The 25,561-nt window shown below is 36.6% G+C and overlaps 1 protein-coding gene across 1 annotated transcript; it reads right to left on the bottom strand.

Annotated features, from left to right (window-relative positions):
• Positions 1-2,426: 2,426 nt before the first annotated feature.
• Positions 2,427-24,742, bottom strand: gjd1a (gap junction protein delta 1a). The gene is made up of 2 exons (NM_001128766.1): positions 24,634-24,742; positions 2,427-3,285 (listed from the first exon to the last, which is right to left on the bottom strand). The coding sequence occupies exons 1-2, from the start codon at positions 24,702-24,704 to the stop codon at positions 2,457-2,459; spliced, it is 900 nt and encodes a 299-aa protein (NP_001122238.1). The 5' UTR covers positions 24,705-24,742; the 3' UTR covers positions 2,427-2,456.
• Between the last annotated feature and the right edge of the window lie 819 nt (positions 24,743-25,561).

The raw sequence follows: 25,561 nt of genomic DNA, 5'->3' as shown, positions 1-25,561 counted from the left end.
GTTGACTAGGCAGGTTAGGGTAATTAGGCAAGTTGTTGCATACCGATGGTTGGTTCTGTATAGACTATCGAAAAAAAATAGCTCAAAGGGGCTAATAATATTGTCCATAAAATGATATTTTAATATATTATAATATATAATAATATAATAAATTAAAAACTGCTTTTATTCTAGCCGAAATAAAACAAATAAGACTTTCATCAGAAGAAAAAAATATTATGAGACATGCTGTGAAAATTTCCTTGCTCTGTTAAACGACATTTGGGAAATATTTAAAAAATGTAAAAAAAATAAAAAAGTTAAAGGGGGCTAATAATTCTGACTTCAACTGTTTATATAAAAGAATGACAGATGATCATAAGAAATGTAATTGTATTTTAAGTTTTTAAAAACGGTTAATTAGTGATTCAAATGAGAGTGGCAAAACATAAAAATCTGAAATGACAATTCATTGGTATTTTAGGGTTGCACTATGATCCAGTCTTTTAATATATTTCTAACATTTAATATGTATATATATTTTTTGTGTACAGTGAATGACATTTTAGTGAGGCATTCTTTTGTGTGCTCAGAAAATAAAAGAAAAAATCAGCAAAATTCTGATGTAAAATCATTCTGATGTAAAATTTAAAGAACAATTTAGAATCAAATATAAAGCTGATTATAAAGCCTTTCCACTTTTCCAGGTATCACAGTGAATGGGGAGCACAATGTATGGTAGAATATAACAAATAATTCTTTTACAATCTTATTTGCTGAAATAATGAAAGAAAAACTCCCAAATGGACTTTTAGAAAAGGAAAAAAACTGTGTGGTACTGATGATGGCAGCCAGAGGAGAGAATAACATCAAATGTACTGTCCTGTCCCATAAACACTGCATTAGAAACACCTTGCATAAGCGGTCATTCGTTTTTTGTAATTTGAAGCAAAGATGATGTAATACATTCATAAATGGATATAAATGTTTATACAATTTAAAAAAAAATCCAAATATTAAAAACTTTCAAGGATTTAACATGCTGATGACCGTTAACCGCATTATAACAGGCTTATGAAAAAGTTCCATTAAACTTTTATTACTTTGATTCTTGAAAACCGACCCTTTTTTATTTACTTTCAGACACACATACACAGAAACAAGTGAAGAAGTACTCTCTATGCCATTATATTTCATTTTTTTTCTTTAATGGTTTATTCATTTATTTTTATGACATATTTATTTATAATTTATATATATGTATATATATATATCTTTATATATTATTGCTGCATTGGAGCCTTATTCAGTATAGACTCTCTCTGCCATTCCCATAGAGCAATAGATCTCCTTCCCGCATGCTTCAGAATACACCTCAAAAATACTGGGTGCAAAAAAAGAAACTGTCTGTTTCTATACACAGCTCTTAACACTATCTAGCCATTCTAATAATGCATCGTAACATGCCTTTGTCTGGAAATGCCCATAGTATAAAATCACAATTTTCCTGTCCATTACAGAACAAATGCAGATAAACAACACAATTATTGTTTTTTTTTTTCTTTCATTTTTTTCTTTTCTTTTTGGCAATCAATGTGTAACTCTTTTTTTAAAATAATGGCAAAAGCTACATTTCATTGTGTGAAATACATGAATGCTGCAATATCGATATTCTAGGATATGTACAGTAATGATTTGGGGGTTTGTGAAATAGAGGGATTCAGGGGACCGTGATGTGTCAATGTTGATTTCTGCATGACGATGGAGTCTCTTATATCCCTCCAGCAAACGTGGGGGTGGCTTTTCAGAAGATAAATGTTCATTTTCTCTCCAAGCCTTGTATACTTAAAAGCTATATCTATAAAACTATGCGTAAAGACAGAAAGAGAGAAATTAAATGACAGAAAGCGAGTGGGGGAGAGGCGCAGAGGAGTCTGTGCTGAGGTACAGGTTTTTTTTGTCTTCCTTTTTACTCTGTCTGGCTGTTCAAAACGTGAGGGATGTCTCAGCAGTGACCCCGGAGAGGATTTTTAAATATTTTACATTGAGTCACAAGCTGAGCAGTCCCCTCGCTTTATTTCTACATCTTTTTCTTTCTGACATCAAGCAACTTGAATCAATTTAATTCTTAAATTTCTCTTTTTTTGCTGGAAGACTTTTGTTGTTTAGTGGGGCTCAGAGCTATCAGTATGTGTGTGTGTGTGTGTGTGTGTGTGTGTCTGTAATATGTGTGTAAATATGTTTTAGTAACATGAGCCCCTGCTACGTTCCACTCCAACCATCATTAAAGTCTGAAAAAGTCATTTAGAATGTCAAATCTGATCTTCGTCCTTTAGATTTTTTTGTTTTCACCCTACCCCCTCTCTCACCCTGATCGAACTATGCATAAATATCACATGTCAAGTCTGCAGCACAGGGCGTGGCCGTCGCCTCATCAGCCACTCCCAACCTCGTCTAAGCCCCTCCCCTATTCGCTGTCAGACATAAGCTGATTCGCTAGACTGGGTGCGGCCCAAGTTGGGCACGGAGGACAAGTGAGACACATCCTTTTTTCGGATCTCACAAATAGACTTTCTACGAGCTTGGACGCCACGGATGGCCGTCTTAATCTTGCGCCAGCCAAGGTGGTTGAGCTCAGCCAAATTTAGCACCACGCAGATTCCGCTAACTGCGAACATGAACACCAGGAAAACTGTCTTCTCTGTGGGACGCGACACGTAACATTCAACCTCCTTCACGCAAGGGTAGCGGTCGCACTCAAACATGGCGGGAACATTGAATCCGTAGAGGAAGTACTGGCCGGCTAGAAAGCCGATTTCCAGAACGTTCCGGAACACCACTTGGATGACATAGAAGCGGGAGATGCCTTCCTGCTGGCGGATCTTGGCACTTTTGGAGTATGTCACCCCCGCCGGGATGTTGGGAATGTCTTTCAGATCCAGACATTCGCGGTCGTCTTTGCTTTCCGGGTGCACCAGGATGCCGTTGATGTTGCGGAGCTTGCGGCTCGGCCCATGACCGTGGTCGATGTAAGGGCCATGCAGAAGTGTGTAACGCTGGTCTTTGTGCTTGGCAGACTGGTGCACAGAGTATGTGATAAAGCAGAGGCTGGGCGTGCAAACCAGGATGATCTGGAAAACCCAGTAACGGATATGGGAGATTGGGAAGGCTTTATCGTAGCAGGCCTGGTTGCAACCCGGTTGCAGTGTGTTACATATAAACATAATTTGTTCGTCCTCATACACCTTCTCTCCCACTATACCCACGATCAGGATCCGGAATATCACCACTACTGTCAGCAGGATCCTTTAGGGAAAAGAAAAGAGGAGAAAGGAATAGGGAAGAAAGGGAAAAAGAGAGAAGGAGAAAAGATTAGAGTTTTTTTTATTTGTTTTATTTTGGGCAAGACTAACAATCAGCACATCTTTACTAATTCCGTTTCACATAAAAATGCAGATAGTAATTACTTTAAACATGTCACAGGTATTTAGCATTTTAAATCACCTTCTTCTGGTTTAAAGCTTACAGTTGTACAGTTCTTTCACATTTCTATCTCGCTGTCATCCCATAAAAGTATTTTCTTGTATTTTCCCGTATTTTCAGTCTTTCTCTGAAGGATGGCAATAAAGAGCCGATCCTCCCTTATACGAAACCCATACCGCCAAACCACCAGGGTACGGCCCTTGCTATTAAATATGAGTCCGTTCTTTGTGTTCCGTTTATTTAGGCATGAAAACACTGTGAAAAAAAGATAAAAACGGATGGATTCCTTTTAATTTCAGGTGCCGTCGCCCCTCCTATGCAATCCTCAAAACAGTCATATAGCGGTGCGTGACTGTCCACTGAAATTGCTCCATAGTGATAAATAGATGCTGTTTCCCAAACAAATTCTGTATACCGGATTTGAGGTGGAAAGAAAGTCTGGGTTTTGGGTGCGTGTTTGAACAGACATATACACATAATTAATAATAATTACATCTAAAGATGTCGATCTTGGTGTTTTTTTTTTTAAACACAACTAATTTAGTCCCAAATGAGCATAAAAAGTTAGGAAAGCAATCGAATGCTTTCATTATAATGTTATTTTAATGCATTTTTGAAGTGACACCTCTTTTATTCTATTCTATTTAAGGTAATTAATGTAATCAAATAACAACTTAATGTAATTTAATGGAATCAATTGAAATATCATAATAAATGAGATTCTTTTGTTGCTTTTAATCAGATTGTATAGTGAAGAAAAGATTAATGAGATTTGATGACTTGATGCTTTTAATGAAGCTTGAAGCTATTAATTTTTATAAGCTAAACTGTTTGTTCATTTATGTGCTGCTAATGTATTCTATTTATTTATTCTTTTGTAATAATAATAATAATAATAAAACATATTACTGACCGTTTAAGTGTTTATTTACAATGAAACAGCTCCAGAATAACAAATTTAGTAGTTTGGGATTTTTTTTTTTTTTTTTTTTTTTTTTTTTTTTTTTTTGTGGAGGTGGTGGTGGTAGTGGGGGGGTATCCCCTATTATGGTGGGCATTTCCCTTATTTTCACATCCCAATGTTGACAGGTATGGCCATTACATTTAAACTTAATAGGAATCCTTAAAGAAAAAAACACTTTTCTTATATATCTAGTTTAACATGTTAGCACTTGTTCAACCAATGTGGGCTGTCCTTTGTATGAGGAATGACAGTGTGTCAATTCATCAATGCATTTTGGTCATACATTTCATCCATTTTGACTGCTGACATCATGGCATTGTGATGTATGCCTTCAAAGTATGACAACTTTTTGATTGCAGAGATTGGCAGTTGTCCATTTGCTGGCATTTGCAATGTAAATGTCCAACAGTGTATTTTGTGTTTGTGTTGTTAGTACCTACACCTGATCATCAACTCTGCTTGTTTGTGACCCTACATTATTTTGTGCTGTTCTTGCTAGATTGTGTTGGTCTTTATGGAGATGAGTTGCTGTGTCTGTGTTTTTTAATTTACGCAATGTCAGTAGATTGCCGGCAGAACTTTACCCTCTCATCAGGTCTCACACTAATTTGCCCTTCCCTTAACCCTTTGACTTTCCCTTTAAGAAAAAACTAATTGAGCAATATCTTTGGTTTAGTTGTACTTCTGACCACTCGAAGCAGATTTGGAATTTTTTGTTTTAATGATAACCAAAAGGCCGTCATGGTGGCTAAGTGGTTAGCACTGTCGCCTCACAACAAGCAGGTTGCTGGTTCGAGTCCCGACTGGGTCAATTGGTATTTCTGTGTGGAGTTTGCATGTTCTCCCCATGTTCACTTGGGTCTCTACTGGGTGCTCCAGTTTCCCCCACAAGTCCAAAGACATGCGCTTTGGGTGAATTGAATACACTAAATTGGACGTAGTGTATGTGTGTGAATGAGTGTGTATGGACGTTTCCCAGTACTGGGTTGCAGTTGGAAGGGTATCTGCTGTGTAAAAAATGTGCTGGATAAGTTGGCGGTTCATTCCACTTTGGCAGCCTTAATAAATGAATGAATGATATAACGAAAAGGTCACCAGGCATTTAAAAATGACTGTTACAGGGTTTATAATACACTGGCAAACCTGTGCAGGCCATTCAAGAGCGCCTTTCATATTTCAGCATTCATTCACGTGTGGGTATGTGTGCAGGCATATGCTCCCAGATGAGGAGAACTGGGTCATACTGCATTGAGGCCATCAGAGTTTGTGTTGGGACGACTGTCTGTGTGTATGTATGTGTGTGTGTGTGTGTCCCTATCTCTGCTCACCCATTAGCTAGCTGCAAGCTTAAAATTGGTACTTATCAATCTACACAAATCTAGACACAAGCACAGACTAAAAGTGACAGATAAAAACAGAGGAGATGCAGGTAATGTCGGATCATTTATTTTACGAATTTAACATAGATGAATGGCATCTCAAAGTCATTATTATGAGTGGATAAACTGGAAAATCAGCTTAAGCCCAGAGTTTCTGAGTTGCTGGGCAGGGTGTCATTGAGAAACATGGCGTAATCAGGTTATTGATGGTAATTTTTTGTTGAAATTGTCAAAACTGCATGCCTGACTAAGGGATATAAAAAGATAGAGAGAGATTGCAAAAATGAAACATAAATCACTAGCAAGTTTTTATATACAAAAAAGCTTTTGAATATGACATTGCTATATGATAAAGTTTTTATATGATTCAACTTAAAGTGGCTTCGTAAATTGTTATAAAAACCTTGAAAGTGAAAAACCTTCATTAGTTAAAGTCTGCATCAAAGTTTCTAATGTTTGTTTTGCTCATTTTTTATTAAAATCTGACCATTTGATTCTACTCTTGAACGGCAGTCCTTCTCTGATGGCATCAGTTAATGCTTAGCCCCGCCCCTCCAACCATTAGTTTACTATAAGTGAAAGATGAGAGGAGGAGTGAGAAAAAACATACACACCCTCCTCAATATTCAGTTTCATTTGGAAATACATCATCATCATCATACTGAGACAAAAGTAATGAACTTTCAGTTCATTTTGTATTCATTTCATTTATTCATTTTTCTTTGGCTTAGTCCCTTTTTAATCAGGGGTTGCCACTGTGGAATGAACCACCAACTATTCCAGCATATGTTTTATGCAGTAGATGCCCTTCATCTGTACACACTCATTGACGCACACACACACTACGGCCAATTTAGTTGATTCAATTTACCTATAACGCATGTCTTTGGACTGTGGGGGATACCAGGAGGAAACCCACACAAACACAGGCAGAACATTCAAACTCCACACAGAAATGCCAACTGGCCAGGACTCGAACCAGCGACCTTCTTGCTGTGAGGCGACAGTGCTAACCACTAAGCCACTGTGCCGCCCCTGATTTTGTATTTTGTTGTAATTATTCAAATGAAGATGGACCGCCATCTTGTGCATCTAATGCCATAATTATGACTTGTTACCTCATAGCAAGTATGAAGGACACGAACCGAGGACATGAACACAGCAACTATCCCACAATCTCACATGTAGGACACTAATGTGAATGTCCCGATGAGAAGTACAACACCTTAGAGCTTTTCACAGTGGGCTCAATGTGAGTATGCCATTTAGAGCGAGACATTTCCACCCTTCTGTCTTACATACACACACACACACACACACACACACACGCACACACACACACACACACACACACACACTCTCTCTTGAGATGCAGCTTGTGCTCACAAATCTTGCTGGATGTGTCTCGCTCTCTTCCACTCTCTCGCTCTCTCTCTCACACACACACACACAGACTTGTGGTGAGACCGTCCTTCACTCACAGTAACCTTGCTCTAGAACCTGCTATGACGTTATTACATTGCGGGTTGGTCTTGGTGCATGAGAACATATATTTTCTTACACATCCACACACACACATACACATATTGTGTGAGCTATATACTGTATATTTTACATTCTGTTAAGGTTGCTATGTTGAATATTCAGCATTATTACTCAAGTGTTATGTCTTAACAAATGGCAAGCAGAATGGGATCATTCATTCATTAATTTTCTTTTTGGCTTATTCCCTTTATTATTTAGGGGGCGCCACAGCGTAATGAACCGCCAACTTATCCAGCATATGTTTTACGCAGCGGATGCCCTTCCAGGCACAACCCAATACTGAGAAACACCCACACAGTCTTGCATTCACACACTACGGCCAATGTAGCTCATTAAATTCACCTATAACGCATGTGTTTCGACTGTGGGGGAAACCAGAGCACCCGGAGGGAACCCACGCAAACACATGATGAGGTTCTTTACACAAGATGCTGTAACGGACACACAAGACTCACACATGAACATTTACTCAAAGGAGAAAAAAAAACAAAATGTCAGTGTTGCCACAGAAACAAAACTTTTGTTTTAGATTTTTATTGTATATATTATCATAATTATTACTACTTTTTTTGTGTATTTTTTTCTTGCAAATATTATTTATTGCTGTTGATGACATTTAATTGTTAGAATATATTTATAATTATGTAATTATTTATAAAATATCAGTTTTTTTTACCATGACATAGCCATGAAAGAGACGCTAATATGGCAATAAACTCAAAATTCTCTCTCTCTATTCAAATCTCACATAATCATTCTAAAAATTCCTGAAAATTATAATTAATAAAAACACATTAGAATGAAAAAAACAAATAAATGTGAAAATTAGTAAAGAATGTGTTAAAACTATAATAGTAAAAACAATTATTAAAGAAAAAATACATTTTAATCAAAATCATAACTATAATCAATTTAATTTGAAAAATTCAACATGATAAAATATCATTCAAATAAATAGTTTATCTAACTATCAATCAAATAAAACAAAAGATATTACAATTAAAATTAATAAATTAAAAATAATTAATTTAAAGAAAGAAATGAGTAGAACAGTATATAAAGGTGCAAAGCTGTCAGTGTGGCAGTACCACATTGGTACCATAAAAGCACATATCAGTGTACATATTAGCAGATAAAAAAGTAAGGTATCATTGTGGACTCATTAAGACACAAAGATTGGTGCCACACTGAGAGCTTTAAAAAAATTTTTTTATATGCGAACCCTTTGAAATTGTACATTTTTTATTAAAAGTAAACGTTAAAAACAGTTTTAGATTTTCATCATATATATATATATATATATAATTATTATTATTATTATTGTGTTTTATCTTGTGCATTATTTATTGCTGTTGATATTTTTATAATCATAGAAAAGTGGTTATTCATAAAATTGGTAAACTTGATTTGTTTTTTTGACCATAAAAAATATACATGATTAAATATCATTTAAATAAATAATTTATCTAACTATTGATCAAATAAAACAAAAACAAATGACAGTTAAAATTAAAAACAATTATTTTAAAGTATAAAATAAATGTTTATTTAAATAATAAAAAATTTGCCAAATAAAATTAGTAATACTCATTTTGACACAATAAATGTAGATTATTGTATAATATAGGTGCCACGCTGTCAGAGAAAAAGGTGCCAAAGCTTTAAGTGTGGCAGTACTTTTTCAAAAGATAATAGGTCCACATTGATACCTTAAAAGTACACATTAGTGTACATATTAGCAGATAAAAAAGTAAGGTACCATTAAAGACTCATAGACACCAAGGTTTGTGCCACACTGAGAGCTTTTTGTACTTTATTTATGAGAGAGCAGATTACATTTTAGAACGAGCGTCCCTGTATGGATACTATTATTTGAGGTCTGTGGCATCAACCAAACATCTTAAAAATAATTGATCAGTCAGTAATTTAATTGCATTATTCTTAACGCTTCTACACACAAATTCATTTCATTAGATGAGAAGAGTTCAGATGCAAAAACCTCTAAATGCCATCTGAAATGTTCTCCTAAAATGGACATTTTTCTCATGCTCCTCTGTGTGTGTTCAGTAAATCCTCTTTTAAGGCAAATGTTATTTTTCTGCATTGCCTTTAAAGTGAAATAACTGAACACAAACATAGGATCCTGAGAAAAATGCTCATTTTAGAAGAAAACCTCAGATGGAACTCTTCATGTGAATTTAAGTATACGTCTTTGTCCATCATCCCTCCAGAGCTAAATGATTTAGTACAGTGCTAAGAATTCCTCAAGAAATAAATGTAACCGCAACAAATAAAAGACTGTGAAAAGAATAATGGGAAATAATTTGTGCTCTAATGTTAGTGCAGTAATGTCTTGGACTGTTGGTTTTAATGGACATATGGTGAACATTTGCGCTGTGCTAAGTAGGACAGTTATGACTCTTGATCAAACTCACAGGCACTTTACTGTAGTACAACAGCGAGGGATGTTCCACGGCCCAAACGGCAGACAGTGTAACCTTTATATAATGCTTACAATCATTAGCGCAGGATTGGAATAAAGTCACGTTAGCTCTTTAGTGCTGTATCAATGGCTAAAAGCCCCAGTGCGTCTTTAAATCAGCAGCACATCCCCCTCTCCCTGCTCCCGTTACTATAGCAACCCCGTGGTGAGCCACTCAGAGAGAGAGAGAGAGAGAGAGAGATGATTGATGGGATATTGGGAAAGAGAGGGAAGACTAGGTCTGGAAAGAGAGCAAGTGGGCGCATCAAGGGCACAGAATGAACAAACAAAGAGAAAAGAGGAAAATTAAGAATGGAAATAGAGGGATGATGAAAACGCTTTGATTTTATTTAATTTGCGGGATAATTAATCTTGATTTCAACAATGAATTGATTCCAAAATAGTGAAAATGCTAATTCTTGATATCGGAAACAGGATTTCTAATATTAATAATGAAAATTCTTGATATGAATGATTTTGTTTTCACTAGTTTTAAGTCTTGATATCAGTATATGTCATCATAGAAGTATTACAATCTGGATATCAGAAGTTAAATTTAATCTAATAAAAATGTCATTTTTATTGTCAAGAATTGTGTTTTGCCAGTTAAATGTCACCACACACTGCTTTTCAGATTCAACTTCTAATATTAAGAATTAATTTCTTTGAGTTTGAAATTCCAAATTCACTTTTTATATCACTATTTTAACAATTGAATTGCTTAATTTTTATATTAACAGTTAGTGAAAATTACGGTGGATGAGTAAGACTAACAGGCAGCACTTTAAGAAAACATGTGCAATTATAAGAAAATGCCAGCAAATTGAGAAAAGATCTTTATCAGTTTGACAGCACACGTGATGCAAATCCTCACAACATGAACACATCTTTAAAAAAACACGCTGCATTTTCTCACAACGCAAATGCAAAGAGAAAGGAACACAATGGAAATGTTTCAAGTGGATGCAAAAATGTGACAGACGCCATGACTATTGCTTTGTGGAGTTGTAGGTGATCTTTTTAAGTCTTTTGTTTGTTTTTTATTTTATATATTTGTATTTTAACATCCCAATTCCTCTGTCTTTAGTATTTATTACCCTAAATAGCTATAACCTAAATAGCTGGGTCCTGGGGTGTCCTTGATACATTTACAATGTGTTGTGAGAAAATGCAGCACGTTTTTTTTTAAAAATGTGTTTGCGTTGTCAGGATTTGCAGCATGTGTGCATGGGTTTTCTTAAATTGCAGCATGTTAAGCTCTCTCGGCCACCATTTCTGAAATCATGAATATGATATTGATTGACTATTAATATTAGAAATGCATTTTCAGATATGAAAAAATACCAAGCATTTTGAAAGAGATTTACGATATCAAGTAATTACATTTCAATTAGTGATAACTGAATTCTTGATATCAGGAATATCTGTTTTTACTGGTAATCATGTCATTGATATCAAAATAATATTTCTTAGAAATGATTATGTGAAAACAGAATGTTATTAAGTAGGAAATCTATTTTTGTTATTAGCAGATGGATCTGAATGGCATTCTGTGGTAACATATAAATCTAAATGGTCATATTTTTGACTAGTTGAAATGTATTTTCTGATATGTTATTGATATTTTCCTGATGGGTTGCAGCTGAAAGGGCATCCACTGCATAAAAACATGTTGGATAAGTTGGTGGTTCATTCCGCTTTGGCGACCGCAGATTAATAAAGGGACTAAGCTGAAAAGAAAATGAATGAATGAATGGTTATTGATATTAAGAATTGACATTTTTACTAGAGGAAATGTGATGGCTGATGTTGAAATTTGCTATTGCTATTAGTAGAAATCCAGTTCCTCATATCAAAATTAACATTTCATTGAGTAAAAATGCAATTGCTGATATTACAAGATGCATATCAGGATATCAGCAAATGAATAAGAGTCAAAGTATCTTGCCGTAAGAGAGGGAGAGAGGGAGAGAGACATTTCAAGGTGAGAGAGAAAGAGCATGAATCTAACAAGGAATGGAAAGAGGGAAGAGGACACAGACAGATGGGCAGAGAGACAAATAGACAGATATGGAGAGACAGATGGAGTGAGACGCTGAGAGCATCACCACAGCATATTCATAAAATCAAACATAATGAAGGAGTCATTTTTAAGCACCTGGTGTGTGTGTGTGTGTGTGTGTGTAGTAATACACATGCTGTGTTTAGTGTATCAGAACCGTAATTTACAGTGAATGAAACCTGTGTATAGCAGGGCTTTGTGTGTGTGAGAGAAAGAGAGAGCGCAAGCAGCTGTAAATGTGTACGGTACACTGGCTCTCTCCATGTTTGGACATACGATTGTCGAGCTTTGTGTGCTGTTGTTGTTTCTAAAGTCGCACAAACCTTAAACAGATTATGTTGTGTATGACGTGTGTCCAGCTTCCACCTTCCAATTCATACAAAACATTTTTTCTTTGAGCCTTTGTCTTTATTTGTAAACATTTTCCAGTAATAATTTTTTTAATGCGAATGGTTTACTTGAAATGTGAAATGACTTATTATATTAAATGGTGAGTTCACTCCAAAATGAACATTCTGTTTACTCATCGTCATATTGTTTCAAGCCCAAAAGACTTGTATTGGCTTTTGGAATTAAAAATGAAGATTTTTTTATTAAATCTGAGAGATTTTGTTCTATTTGCCCAGAACTCTGATGATTTAAACCATACATGCGGAGATCCTAAAAATAATTCATATTAACCAAGTGGTTTAAACCAGGTCTCGTGCAGAGAGATGATTGGATTTTCAGAGGAACTCATGTCAATTTGTCTTTGCTTAACTAAAATACTGATCATTGAACAACGTTACAGCATTCAGATTTGCTCACAGACAGACAAGAGTTCCAGTGAGGCTCAATCTTGCATGTCACATGGTACTTTGATCTTTTTAAAAAAATCAATGAGCTTTGTTCTTGTGCATGAAGCTGGTCTGGTGGATGGTAGTTCTGATGTTTGGTGATCAATGTTGTAAGTTAATAAAAGCTTTAATTAAATGTGTTAATTTTATAAAGCAATCGTTTAAAAGACTTGGATTACACCTATCAAGGGAGGATTTCACAGAAAAATATTGCCACTTTGTATTTAAGATGATTGAAAGTCTTATGAGTTAAAGGGATAGTTCACTCAAAAAGGTATTCACTATTTGCTCTCAATTGGTTTCAAGCCTTTATGAGTTTCTTTCTTTTATTGAACACAAAATATATTTTAAATAAAGCTGGAAACCTGTAACTATTGACTTCTATATTAGGAAAAACAAATACTATGGAAGTCAATGGTTACAGAATTCCAGCTTTCTTCAAAATTTTGCCGTGTGTATTCAACAAACGAAACTTTGAACTACGGGTGAACTATCCCTTTAAGAGTGAGCAAGATTTTGAAATGAGTGAACATTGAAGTTTTCTGGGGAAAATAAGAGTGTTTTAGAGTATTTTAGTTTTAACAATGAAACATAAAAAACTATGGGCTGAGAAAAATAAAAATAAATTGAACTTGTGGGGGAAACCAGAGAACCTGGAAGAAACCCAAGTGAACACAAGGTTACAATAAGTGTGTGTTTTCATACAAAAATTGTTTCAAAGCCATTTAAAACCTTAAGATTTGATCCAAAAGCTAAGAGTTATTTTTCTCTTTAAAAAATGCAATTACAAGCGATGTGGCCGGTAGAGTGGTCATGATTATGTTGATAGGACAGATACCCCACATGACACTATTTTATTTAGGTTCTCCAAATAATCCTTCGAACATTTCATATTTATTTTGATGTATAAGAAAAGGGAAGATTGCTAAAAAACTAACAGCGTCTTCTCCAAAACTATCAAAAATTCATGAACTTTGAGAGCTTTTCCGAAATTTTCTCTGACTCTTTCCATTTCTCTCTTTCTCCACATCAAACCGCACACTCAGATAAACAATGTACCAGGTATAAGAAAGCATTTACTTATAGGAAGCCATTTATTTATAGCTGACCATCTCTTCTCATTTTTTACAGCTGACCTGTGTTGTGTGACTGCCTTTCTGTCTCTCCACACACACGGCACTGAAATACCCTTAATATGGCTCTCTATGGTTTTTCATACAATAAATTATCACACACACACATAAACACATTCAAATGTGTACTGTGCTTTCAGAATAAGGACAACAGATTTCTTTAGTTTTTTTTCAAACGCTAATTGTAATTACTTTAACCTTAACAAAACTCGTTTTGCTGTTTTATTTGCATTTTTAGGATTTAAAATAATTATTCTGAATAGATTTTACAAATGAGGGCGTCCTCAAATGCCCTCAAAGGGAGCTTTTATCATATTCAAATAACGGTTTTAGACATGTTTGTCTCCAAAGGATTGCTAAATAAACCCCAAAACACACACGCACTTATTCAAACATAGAAAACGAGGACACCAGGACAGATATGTGTTTGCAAATGACTATCACTAGAGATTTACCTCACATGCTTTCCATCTCTTCCCCAAACCCCCCACTCTTTCTCTCTCTCTTTCTCTCCTCCTCTGTGTCTCCTCTGTGTCAATAAAGACTTCCTACTTCAAACAAGATACAACTAGTTCTGTCCTACATCCTGAGTATGGAAAATGAAAGAAGACAAGTAGTGAAAAAAAAATGAAATCATAAAATCCCAGAAGACAAAAACAATGAAATAGATAAAAGCATGATCAAATAAAAGAGTAATGTAGCTGCACGCGTGGAGCATGACTTCAGACAAGCAATTTGTACAAAGGCTTTATCAAAGCATGTTGACCTACTATAAACTGGTGTGTGATGGAGTGTGTGTATTTCTTACATTGTGGCGATATTTCCCCACAAGTAAAACCAGTTTAGATCTTGTAGAGGTTTTTTCTAGTGCATTTACTGGGGCATTCACCATCCCAGGTGGGCCCCATGTGGGCCCCACGCGGGCCTGGGTTCACTCGGGCAAGCCCATCTAGGCCCCACGCGGGTCAGCCCAGGTGGGCCCCACGCAGGCCATCCTGTGTTGGCCCCACTCGGGCCAGCCTAGGTGGGCCCCACGCGGGCCAGCCCAGGTGGGCCCCACGCGGGCCTACCTATGTGGGCCCCACGCTGACAATCCCAGGTGTGCAAGCCCAGGTAAACTACATTCTCGCATGTAATATGGTTAAAACTTCATGTCATAACACATTCATTATAGAGCCATCAAGACAGGGGCAAATCTCAATAATGTCTGGCCCAGGGGTTTTTCAAACTTTTTTCACCAAGTAACACCTCAGAAAATATTGTCTCTCCGAGTATCACCATAATGACGGGTATTGAAATACATGGAAGGCCTAAATAAGTGGCTACAGCTCTGCACAGTTCACAAAAGTGGCAGATAAAAATCCTATTATTACGAAAATGTATTATATTCAGCCACTTTAAACATAATAAATTGTTTGAACAAAAACACACTTACAGGTACAAAATAAAGATAAACAAAATGTCATCGTTTAAATTAAAATTTGATTTTAAAAAAATATTAAAAATGGCACTGTTCTTAACAAATAAAAAAAAAAACTGCTGTAATTAAATGTAAAGTATTAAAATGAATAATAATTCTGGCCAGCCCAGGTGGGCCCACTCGGGCCAGCCCAGGTGGGCCCCATGCGGGCCAGCCCAGGTGGGCCCCATGTGGGCAAGCCCATGTGGGCTCCATGCGGGCCAGCCTATGTGGGCCCCATGCGGGCCATCCCAGGTGGGTCCCACGCAGGCAAGCCCAGGTGGGCTCCATGCGGGCCAGCCTCTGTGGGCCCCACGCGGGCCAGCGCAGATGGGTCCCACGTGGGAAAGCCCAAATGGGTCCCAAATGGACAACTCCAGGTGGCAAGCCCAGGTTAACTACATTCTCGCATATAAAACGGTTAAAACTTAATTTCATAACACATTCATTATAGAGCCATCAAAGACAGGGGCAAGCCTCAATACTGTCTAGATAACTTATTATATTTAAAATATACAATCTGTGTAGTATAAAAAACATCACATCTATGCAAAGTCCCCATAAAGATGTGGGTTCAGGGACAAATTTTCCTAACAAAAAGATAGTAAAAGTCCAAATTTGATAAATCAAATCAAATCAAAAAACTGTATGATCATATTATGATCAAATTTTGGTCATGTAGTGCAGTGGTTCCCAAATTGAGGGTCTGGACCCCCATTTCTAGAAAATTAATTGTATTGAACTATAAGGATTATCATATTTTATCCATAACCTACTGAAGAACAAAATAGTAACATTGTTACATGTTAATAATAAACATTAACAAACAACATGAAAATAAAAAGCCATCAGTCTTTACATTTTTGTGACCCCTGAGATGATTATGATTTATTAAAGACACAGCAATATTGTCAGATGCAGCACATTGATTTCATGGCACTAAGTTAAACTTTCTGACACCTTTACAGCACTCATGTACACCAAAAATAAATACATGCCACAACTGAACATGGAGGATGGTCTCCAAGTGGCATTCTCCAAAATTTAACGATGAAAAGACTTGGGCCTATTGGTATGTGTGCACTATGGTGCGCAAGGTTTTATATGTATAACAACCTCAAAGAATGTTGGGGGTCACGAGTAACTGGCATTTTTATTTTGGGGTTGCGGGCTGAAAAGTTTAGGAAACCCTGGTGTAGTGCAGTGTAATATAATCATGAGTCAGTATAGGATTCTAAATAATTTAATCTTCATTAGTTTCAAAAACACAGATTACATTACAACTTAAAAAGGCATTTTTAGATATTTTTCTTTTTAATTTTACAATTATTCACATTTTCTCAGATTCTGCAAGGGGTTCATAATCATTAACTTGGCACTGTTTATATTTTGAGCATCATTATTCCAGTCATTAGTGTCCTTCTAATGTGCTGATTTGATGCTCACGAAGCAAATAATATTACAAAAATATTGATGTTTGCTCAACTTAGAGAAAAATGCCATGTTTTTTCATGATTTTTGTTTTTCTATTGATGGAAAAAAGTTTAAAAGAATTCATTTGAATTTGAAATTTTCATTACAGTTTAAATGTCTTTACCTTTTGGTGAATTTGATGTCTTTCGGAATGTATTGATTCTTTCATAAATAAGTATTAACTCTAGTAAGTTAGTGAGTAATGTGTATTTATGTAGCGCATTTATCATGTAAGGCCATACACACAAAGCACTTCACAATCATGAGGGGGGTCTCTCCACACCACCACCAGTGTGCAGCATCCACTTGGATGACGCACCGGCTGCCACAGGACAATAGCGCCAGTGCGCTCACCACACACCAGCAATAGGTGGAGTGGGGAGACAGTAATAGAAACAATTCAGGATAGAGATGATTGGGAGGCCACGATGGGTAAGGTCCGAAGAAGAGCATTAGGCCAGGATACCGAAGTTACACCCCTGCTCTTTACGAGAAGTGCCATGGGATTTTTAATGACCACAGAGAGTCAGGACCTCAGTTTTACATCTCATCTGAAAGATGTCACTCATTGACAATTTGGTGCCCCCTTCACTATACTGGGGCATTAGGATTCACACAGACCCAGTGGTGTAAAGTAACTAATTACAAATACTCAAATTACTGTAACTGAGTAGTTTTTTTCAGAAATTTTAATTTACTAAGTAGTTTTAAAAATGTGTACTTTTACTTTTCCTTGAGTACATTTTAGTGCAGTATCTGTAATTTTACTCCACTACTTTCCTTCAACCTGCAGTCACTACTTTATTTTTTCTAGTCTATGGGGATTAGAAAAATCAGTCCTGTAATTCCTGTCCAATCAAATCCCACATAGAAGGTAAATTGCATCATAATGAACAACTTCAAGACATGTGCACTTTACATTGCAGCAAACTGTTTGGAAGCATTAAAAGTGTCCAAGAAGATGTTCAAAATCTTTACACGCATTGAAGTAGAGACTGTTTAGATCAGGGATGCCCAAACACAGTCCTGGAAGGCCGATATCCTGCAGATTTTAGCTCCAACTTGCCTCAACACAACTGCATGGATTTTTCTAGAAAGCCTAGTATGAGATTGATTAGCTAGCCCAGGTGCCTATAATTGGGTTTTGAACTAAACTTTGCAGGACACCGGCCCTCTAGGACCGAATATGGACACCCCTGGTTTAGATGCATGTCACTGATGAGAAGATGATGGATATTTACTGTATGATGACCGAGATGGCCTTAAACACCCAGCAGGTACAAGACGTCAACATGATGTCAGATTGAAATTGTACTCTAACGTCGTGGAGTAGCTGCATTTTGTTTGGAAATGAAAACCAGGTTTACATCAGAACACAACGTCAGCCCGATAATACTCACTACTCATGAGTACTTTTATAAAAGATACTTTTTACTTGTACTTTGATTAATATTTACAACAGGTACTTTTACTCTACTCACACTACCTTTTTAGGCAAGTAATGGTACTTTTATTTAAGGATGCTTTTTCAGTACTCCTTCCACCACTGCACAGACCATAAGTTGAGCGGCCCCTGCTGGCCTCACTAACACCACTTCCACTTCTCAGCCCTGCTTAGCTTCAGTAAGTAACCAGTCTTGGGTTGCAGGGTGATATTGCTGTGACAAGATTTTGAAATAGTAAATTACTGAAAGATTGTATTGTTTAAGCAATAAATTGCTACGCCCTTAGTGTAGGATTTAAAGTTGAAAGGAAAAGTTTACACAAAACTGAAAATGTGATGCATTACAAACCAGTTTGAGTGTTTTGTTTTTTTTTTTGTTTTTTTTTTCTGTTGCACACAAAATAAGATATTTTGAAGAATGTTTTAAACAGGTAATCATTGACATCCATAGCAGGAAAAAACAAATACGGAAGTCAGTTACTGGTTTCTGGCATTCTTCCATTCAACATACCAAAAAATGTTCCTGGATTGGAACATGTGAAGGTTGAGTAAATGATGAGAGAATTTTCATTTCTGGGAGAACTCTCCCTTTAAGGTTGGAGATATATTGCTTGGTTATTTCACTCTCTCTCTCTTTCTAGCGCAGCAATAAAGACTGGGTGAAATATGAGCATGTTACGCACTCCAATTCCATCTCTCAGGTGCCGCTTAATCATCTGCATTGTCACATGAGGTGTGTGCATGTGTGTGGCTAGAGATTATGAAAGATCAAGAGACTGATGATTCTATATTTAATCTGTGAAGCAATATTAGTAGATTTGAGAACGAATATATCTGCTGACAGGAACATGAACATGAAGTCTCTCTCTGCATGCGCGCATGCGTCTCTGTGTGTGTGTTGTCCTGACTAGACAGTAAATGTAGAACGGTATAGATTACACTGTTGTGACCGCTCAAAACACCAGAGGGAAGAAAATATTGAATATCTGAAACTACAACAGATCAGCAATCAATTGAGAGTGAGGACACACAACCGCACATACAAGTGGTTGCATTTGTTTTTGCTTGAATAAAGACAGACCCAACAGCTTGTGTCTCTCTCAGTCAGAAATAAAACTGTGTGTGTGTGTGGATACTTTTAAAGCTGGGGAATGAAAGTGCCTGAGCTGCGGTGTGTTTGTCTTTGTGTGTGTTCTGAGGGAGGGTGGGAATTCAACAGCTGATGAATGATAGTAGAGGCTTTATTCATCTGTTCATTCATTTATTCATTTTGTCGCTATGAATCCAGCCTCAAGTGCTTGATCAGACCTCAAAGAGACAGAGAGTAGAAGACACACATGCCTCACAGACACACACATAGACACACACACGTGACTTTAACAATACAACCATCCCAGCAAGCATTTTTTTGTTTTTAAAAGATGTCTAATAAATGTCTAACAGACGTCTAAACATAGTCGTCTTGGCTAAAACAAGGCAATTTGGGCTGTTAAAATCTAATAGACATCTAAGAATAGGCCAACTCTAGTCATCAAACAAACAAAAATGACTGACTACATATATAAAGTCTGTCTGATTTTATAGTCCTCTATTTGATGACTAGTCTAGTTTTGGGCTATTCTTACATGTATATTAGATTTACACTGACACAAGTTCACAAGTTTAGCCTTGTTTTAGCCAAGCTGTCTATGTTTAGATGTCTATTAGACGTTTCTTAAACACAACATTTTTCGCTGGGATGCAAATTCCAACACAGCTACTAATAATTTTTTTTTACAGTGTCATACTCTAATATTGACACTCCTGGTAAATGTGATCAGAAAAAGCTATGAAAAATTTACTTATTGTTTGGTATTTGCATAGAAAAAACAACAAAAAACATTTATTAAGAGAAAATTGCTAACAGCACAGTTTTATAAAAAAACAAAAAAATATGTGCCACAATTATTGGGACACTATAAAGTCAATGAGCAAAATATTTTAAAGTATATTTCTTACTGGTATTGTACATTTTTTACGTTTCTAGAATTAGTTTTTATTTATTTGAGGAAAATAATTTGCTAAAACAAAGTGGCAAACTATTTAATTAAAATATGCAAAACTTCATATTCTCAAAATTCTCTTTAGAAATAAAGTGCAAAAAGAGTTATTAATATTTATACTGTATTGGATTGGCACTCATTCTCCTGCACTTTCCTCAATAAACATGTTTCTTTACATTATTACTGAAGAGACCATTGGAGCACAGAGCACATTAAAGTTTCATACTCTCCAGATACAGCTTCCCAATATCTTTAGAAAACCTACACTTAAATAAATTCTGTATTTTTGAATGAAGAATTATGTAATTTTTTCCCTTGACTGGACATCTCTTTTGGCCAATAGTGAGAACAAAAATCATCTTCATTCTGAGGTCTCTCAATGAGGTAAAAGGATCTTGTGAATCCACTAAATAATGTTTTGATAAACGTTTAAAGATCTAGCATGGTGTCAATATAAGTTGTACATAACATGACACATGGTACATGACAAAGGTTTTGTCATCTATTACAGTTGTAAGAGCAACAAATAACAACTTGATTTCTAGGTAATCATTTGTAAAAGTGGCAGAAGGTAGTTTTTTCAGATGAATCATCTGTTGAACTGCATCCCAATCATCACAAATACTGCAGAAGACCGATTGGAACTCGCATGGACCCAAGATTTCCAAGTTTGGTAAAGGAAAAATCATAGTTTGGGGTTACCTTCAGTATAGAGGTGTACAAGAGATTTGCAGAGTGGATGGCAACATTAACAGCCTGAGGTATCAAGACATTTGTGCTGCCCATTACATTAGAACTAGTTCTGTATGAGAAGGAGATTACATCTTCTGAAGGATAGCACTCCTTCTCATACTTCCCCCTCCACATCAAAGTTCCTGAAAGAAAAGGAGGTCAAGGTGCTCAAGGATTGGCCAGCCCAGTCACCAGACATGAACATTATTGAGCATTTCTGGAGTAAAATGAAGGAGGAGGCATTGAAGATGAATCCAAATAATCTTAATGTACTCTGGGACTCCTGCAAGAACACTTTCTTTGCCATTCCAGATGACTTTATTAATAAGTTATGTGAGTCATTGCAGAGATGTCCGGATGCAGTCCTTACTTCCTTTTTAAATAATTAAAAATCAAGGCATCATTATATTTTATTTTGGTAAAATAAGCATAATCTAGAGCCCTTGCCTTTCATATAAGCCACTTCTGATACCAAATGATCTTCTAAAAGTCAAGTTATTATTTGTTTTTCCTAAAATGTGGATAGGCGATATGACTTTTGTCAGGTGTTGTAAACATAAAACATTAAGATACATAGAAAACATTAATACCTGAGATTAAAAAACAACATCAGAAGTCAATAAGAAGTTCCCACCATGAATAACTAATATGTGTGCATTTCCTTTACACAGTGTTGCATAATAAATGAAAGCGTTTGCTAACCTCAGACAGTCCTACATTAAGGATTCATTAAACGATAGCAAGTCTGCTTCCCATTATGCATCAGATGTTTTGTGATGGATCGATGTGAATGGATTGACTGCTGGTTAAAGCAGTGCTGTCCTGAAGGAAGTTTATTACACCACCTCAAGTGAAATACGGATTTTGTTACCGGCTGAAGGTCCACCGGATGAAAAATGCCATGTTTGACAAAGTGCTGAGTAAGCACTTTGAAAAGATTTGACTCAGGCTATAAAAAATCTTCCCTAAAAAATTGAATTAATTAACGGCTATAGAAATATAGTGTCCTCCAACGATATTGACACCCATGGTAAATATGAGCAAAGAAGGCAGCGAAAAATGTGTTTACAACTTTTTTGATCTTTAGTTATAATATTAACAAAAAGGCCAAAGAAGCTTGAGTTTGTTTTTGGATGATTTGAAGATTTGTTGACGCCAGGTTTTACTTTTTGGAGATTTTATGGCCCTATGACTCATCTAACTTCTGCAGCTCGGAATATTGGAGATTAGGGATCACTAAAACTATCCTACAAACAGTGTATTTGGACAGGATTGACACTCGTCTTACTGATTAAAAGACATCTAATAGGGCGATTGTACTACCCACTGCGCCACTGTGCTGCCTATCGATGTCTATTATAATTGTTAGATATTTATTATCATTTATAATAGGCAAGACATCTATGTTTAGGCATCTATTAGATGTTTTTAAGCTCAAGGAAATGCTTGCTGTGTAATTATTGGCCTGTTGGCGGAAATGAGCATTTTCAGAGTTTTGTTATTTCTCATGATCACTTCCCAATTTGTGAAGTTCAGCATATTTTGCCACAAATCACAATCATCTTGAACTTTTCCATTGTGATCATTGACTAAATGAGTTTGACCCTGTAAAACAGTGGTCCTGGTTTCCTAGTATTTATCCAGTACTAAACATTTTTAACAATCATAATTGTGGCATTCATTTGTTGTTGCTGTTATATTGAGGAAAAAAGGTCTAAAGGTTAAACAATAAAGGTTTTATTTCACAGGCTTCTTTTCTCATATTTACTAGAGAGCCAAAATGATTGCAGGGCACTGTAAAACAAAACGAAAATGAATTGATATTGATGGCCCTGATGGGATGCCTGATGAAGAATGTGTTTGAGTTTGTATCCATCTGCTGTAATTAGCTTAGTTATGAATTCATTCTTCCTAAAAACATTTCTTTGAATGCAATTTTCCATATGTCAGTAGAAATAATATACATAACCCTGAGTGTCCTGCACACACTCACTTTCAAGCTCTTTGTGCAAAAACACACACACACAGGCAGGAGAAGAAGGACATGCCCTTGGTGTGAGGCTACCTGCAGTTAAGGTTAATGAGCACAGCAGAGAGTAGTGCTTACTCAAGTTTGATGCACACACACACGCACATACACAAATGTGCTTGATTCTCCCAATCTTAACATGCCTTCATGACACATATGGTTTGTGTGCATGTGTGTTTGTGTTTTGTGTTTGTCTTAATTGAAGTTTAATTTCCATTCCTGCTGATGTCAATATGCTTTATATCAATCTTTAATTTTCAACACTCACATTTATAATCTCTCGATTGATAGCAAAGCTCTAGGTCTGAGACTGTAAGGCAGCATATCGATAACTGAATATTTATTCTGCCTCGGAGAGTAAGGACTGTACACAGTTCTGAAACAACCAGCAGCATTCTGTATTGATTTTGAAAACACATTTTGATGTTTTTGAAAGAAGTCTCTTATTTTCCCTAATAATGCATTTATGCAGGAATGACATTAAACATTATTTTAAATCTCCTCCTTTCTGTTCTAATATATTTTGAAATTAAATATAATTTACTTTTAACATCCTGCGTTTTTATACTTTTTACTACAGTCACATGATCTTTAGATATCATTCAAATGTCTTGATTTCCTGCAAACATTTCTTATCAGTGATGTGCTGCTTAATTATTTAAGCAAATGTTGTGCTTTTTATTCTTTGACAAATATTTGGAATATATAGATGGATGGATGGATGGATGAATGGATGGATGGATGGATAAATGGATGGATAAATGGATGGATAAATGGATGAATGGATAGGTGGATGGATGGATGGATGGATGGATGGATAGGTGGGTGGTTGGATGGACTAATGGACGGATAGATGGATGGATGGATAAATAGATGAGTTGATAGATAGATAGATAGATAGATAGATAGATAGATAGATAGATAGATAGATAGATAGATAGATAGATAGATAGATAGATAGATAGATAGATAGATAGATAGATAGATAGATAGATAGATAGATAGATAGATAGATAGATAGATAGATAGATAGATAGATGAGTTGATGGATAAAGATAGATAGATAGATAGATAGATAGATAGATAGATAGATAGATAGATAGATAGATAGATAGATAGATAGATAGATGGATAGATGGATGGATGGATGGATGGATGGATGGATGGATGGATGGATGGATGGATGGATGGATGGATGGATGGATGGATTTCTCATTCTATCTCTCATTAATAACAGCACATCTACACACTTCCATTCATTGGAATATTCATTGGTTTCAAACCTTAAATATTGAAAAACTATTTTACACATAAAAAATAGTAATATATACCTGTATATTATAGTTTGCATATCTACACAGCACATAATATATACGATGGTTTACATATATACATGTTTTTTGTATTTAAGGTCTGAAAATTAAATTCATGTATATATGTAATACTTTTGTTTTATATAAGTGAAAAGAATACATATAGAAAATGTTAATTCACCTATTGCATTTACTATTGTGAACTTTCTTAACCCTAAATACACACATCTAACACATGCACTCTGTGGAGTGTGTGTGTGTTGCACTAGAGCTCTTACCTGCCGATCATAGTAGAGTGCTGCTGTACCGCAGCCTCCAGCAACCTCTCCAATATAGTCCATTCTCCCATGATGCCGCGCTTATGACTCTCACTTCCCTGCCGACCTTCAGCCTGAGGTGTCACGACCTCTGCCCTCGGCGACTTTTCCAGTGTCCCTCTGTTGACCTGTGATGAGCTTCTTGGGGCTCCTCTTGAAAGCCGCAGCTGTGTGCGCGTGTGTGTGCGAGCGTTTGCGTCCGTGTCCGTTGGTGTGTATATGTGTGTGTGTCAGGGCAGCACTCTAGTGCGGAGATGAGCTAGTGTAGCATCTGCAGCAGAAAATCTGATGATGCTGAGGCACAGAGACTTCAACCATACTGCATCTCTCAGTCTCTCTCACACACACACATTCAGGGTGCAGGACGCTTCACCTGCTCTTGCATCGTACAGACACCTCTTCTAGCCTTTCCTCCACATGCACACTGAACTGCAGCTCACACACGCTCACTGCTGCCCATTAGTTTCTGAAGAAACACACATGCAGCAGCACACGGGTGATGATGATGGTGATGATGCGGCTCCCTGAATCGCATAGCAACGCCTGAACGCCCCTCACACACACACTCTATCGCTGTGCTCCAGTGTGTGTGTGTGTGTGGCAGCAGCAGCAGGCGAGGATCTTCAAGGTTATGTCCGCTTGAGTGATGAGCTCGTGGTCATGTCTGCGGCAAACAGCTCAGTCTTCCTCAAAGCTCAGCCTCTCTCCTTCTCTCTCTCCACACCTCCAACGTGTTCCTTCGTCTTTGTGCTGCACTGCTGTTGCTGCTGATGATACCTTTCTCTCTGCTCCTCCTCCTCCTCCTTTCTCTCTCTCTCTCTCTGTCACATGCCGTAAGCATGACACCCCCCTCTCTCCATCCCTCCCTCTCTCTCTCTCGCTCTCTTCA

Source organism: Danio rerio, chromosome 5 (genome assembly GCF_049306965.1).
Source record: "Danio rerio strain Tuebingen ecotype United States chromosome 5, GRCz12tu, whole genome shotgun sequence".
Classification (NCBI taxonomy): domain Eukaryota; kingdom Metazoa; phylum Chordata; class Actinopteri; order Cypriniformes; family Danionidae; genus Danio; species Danio rerio.
The sequence above is the reverse complement of the archived record's forward strand: the minus strand, read 5'-3'. Positions and strand labels throughout refer to the sequence as shown.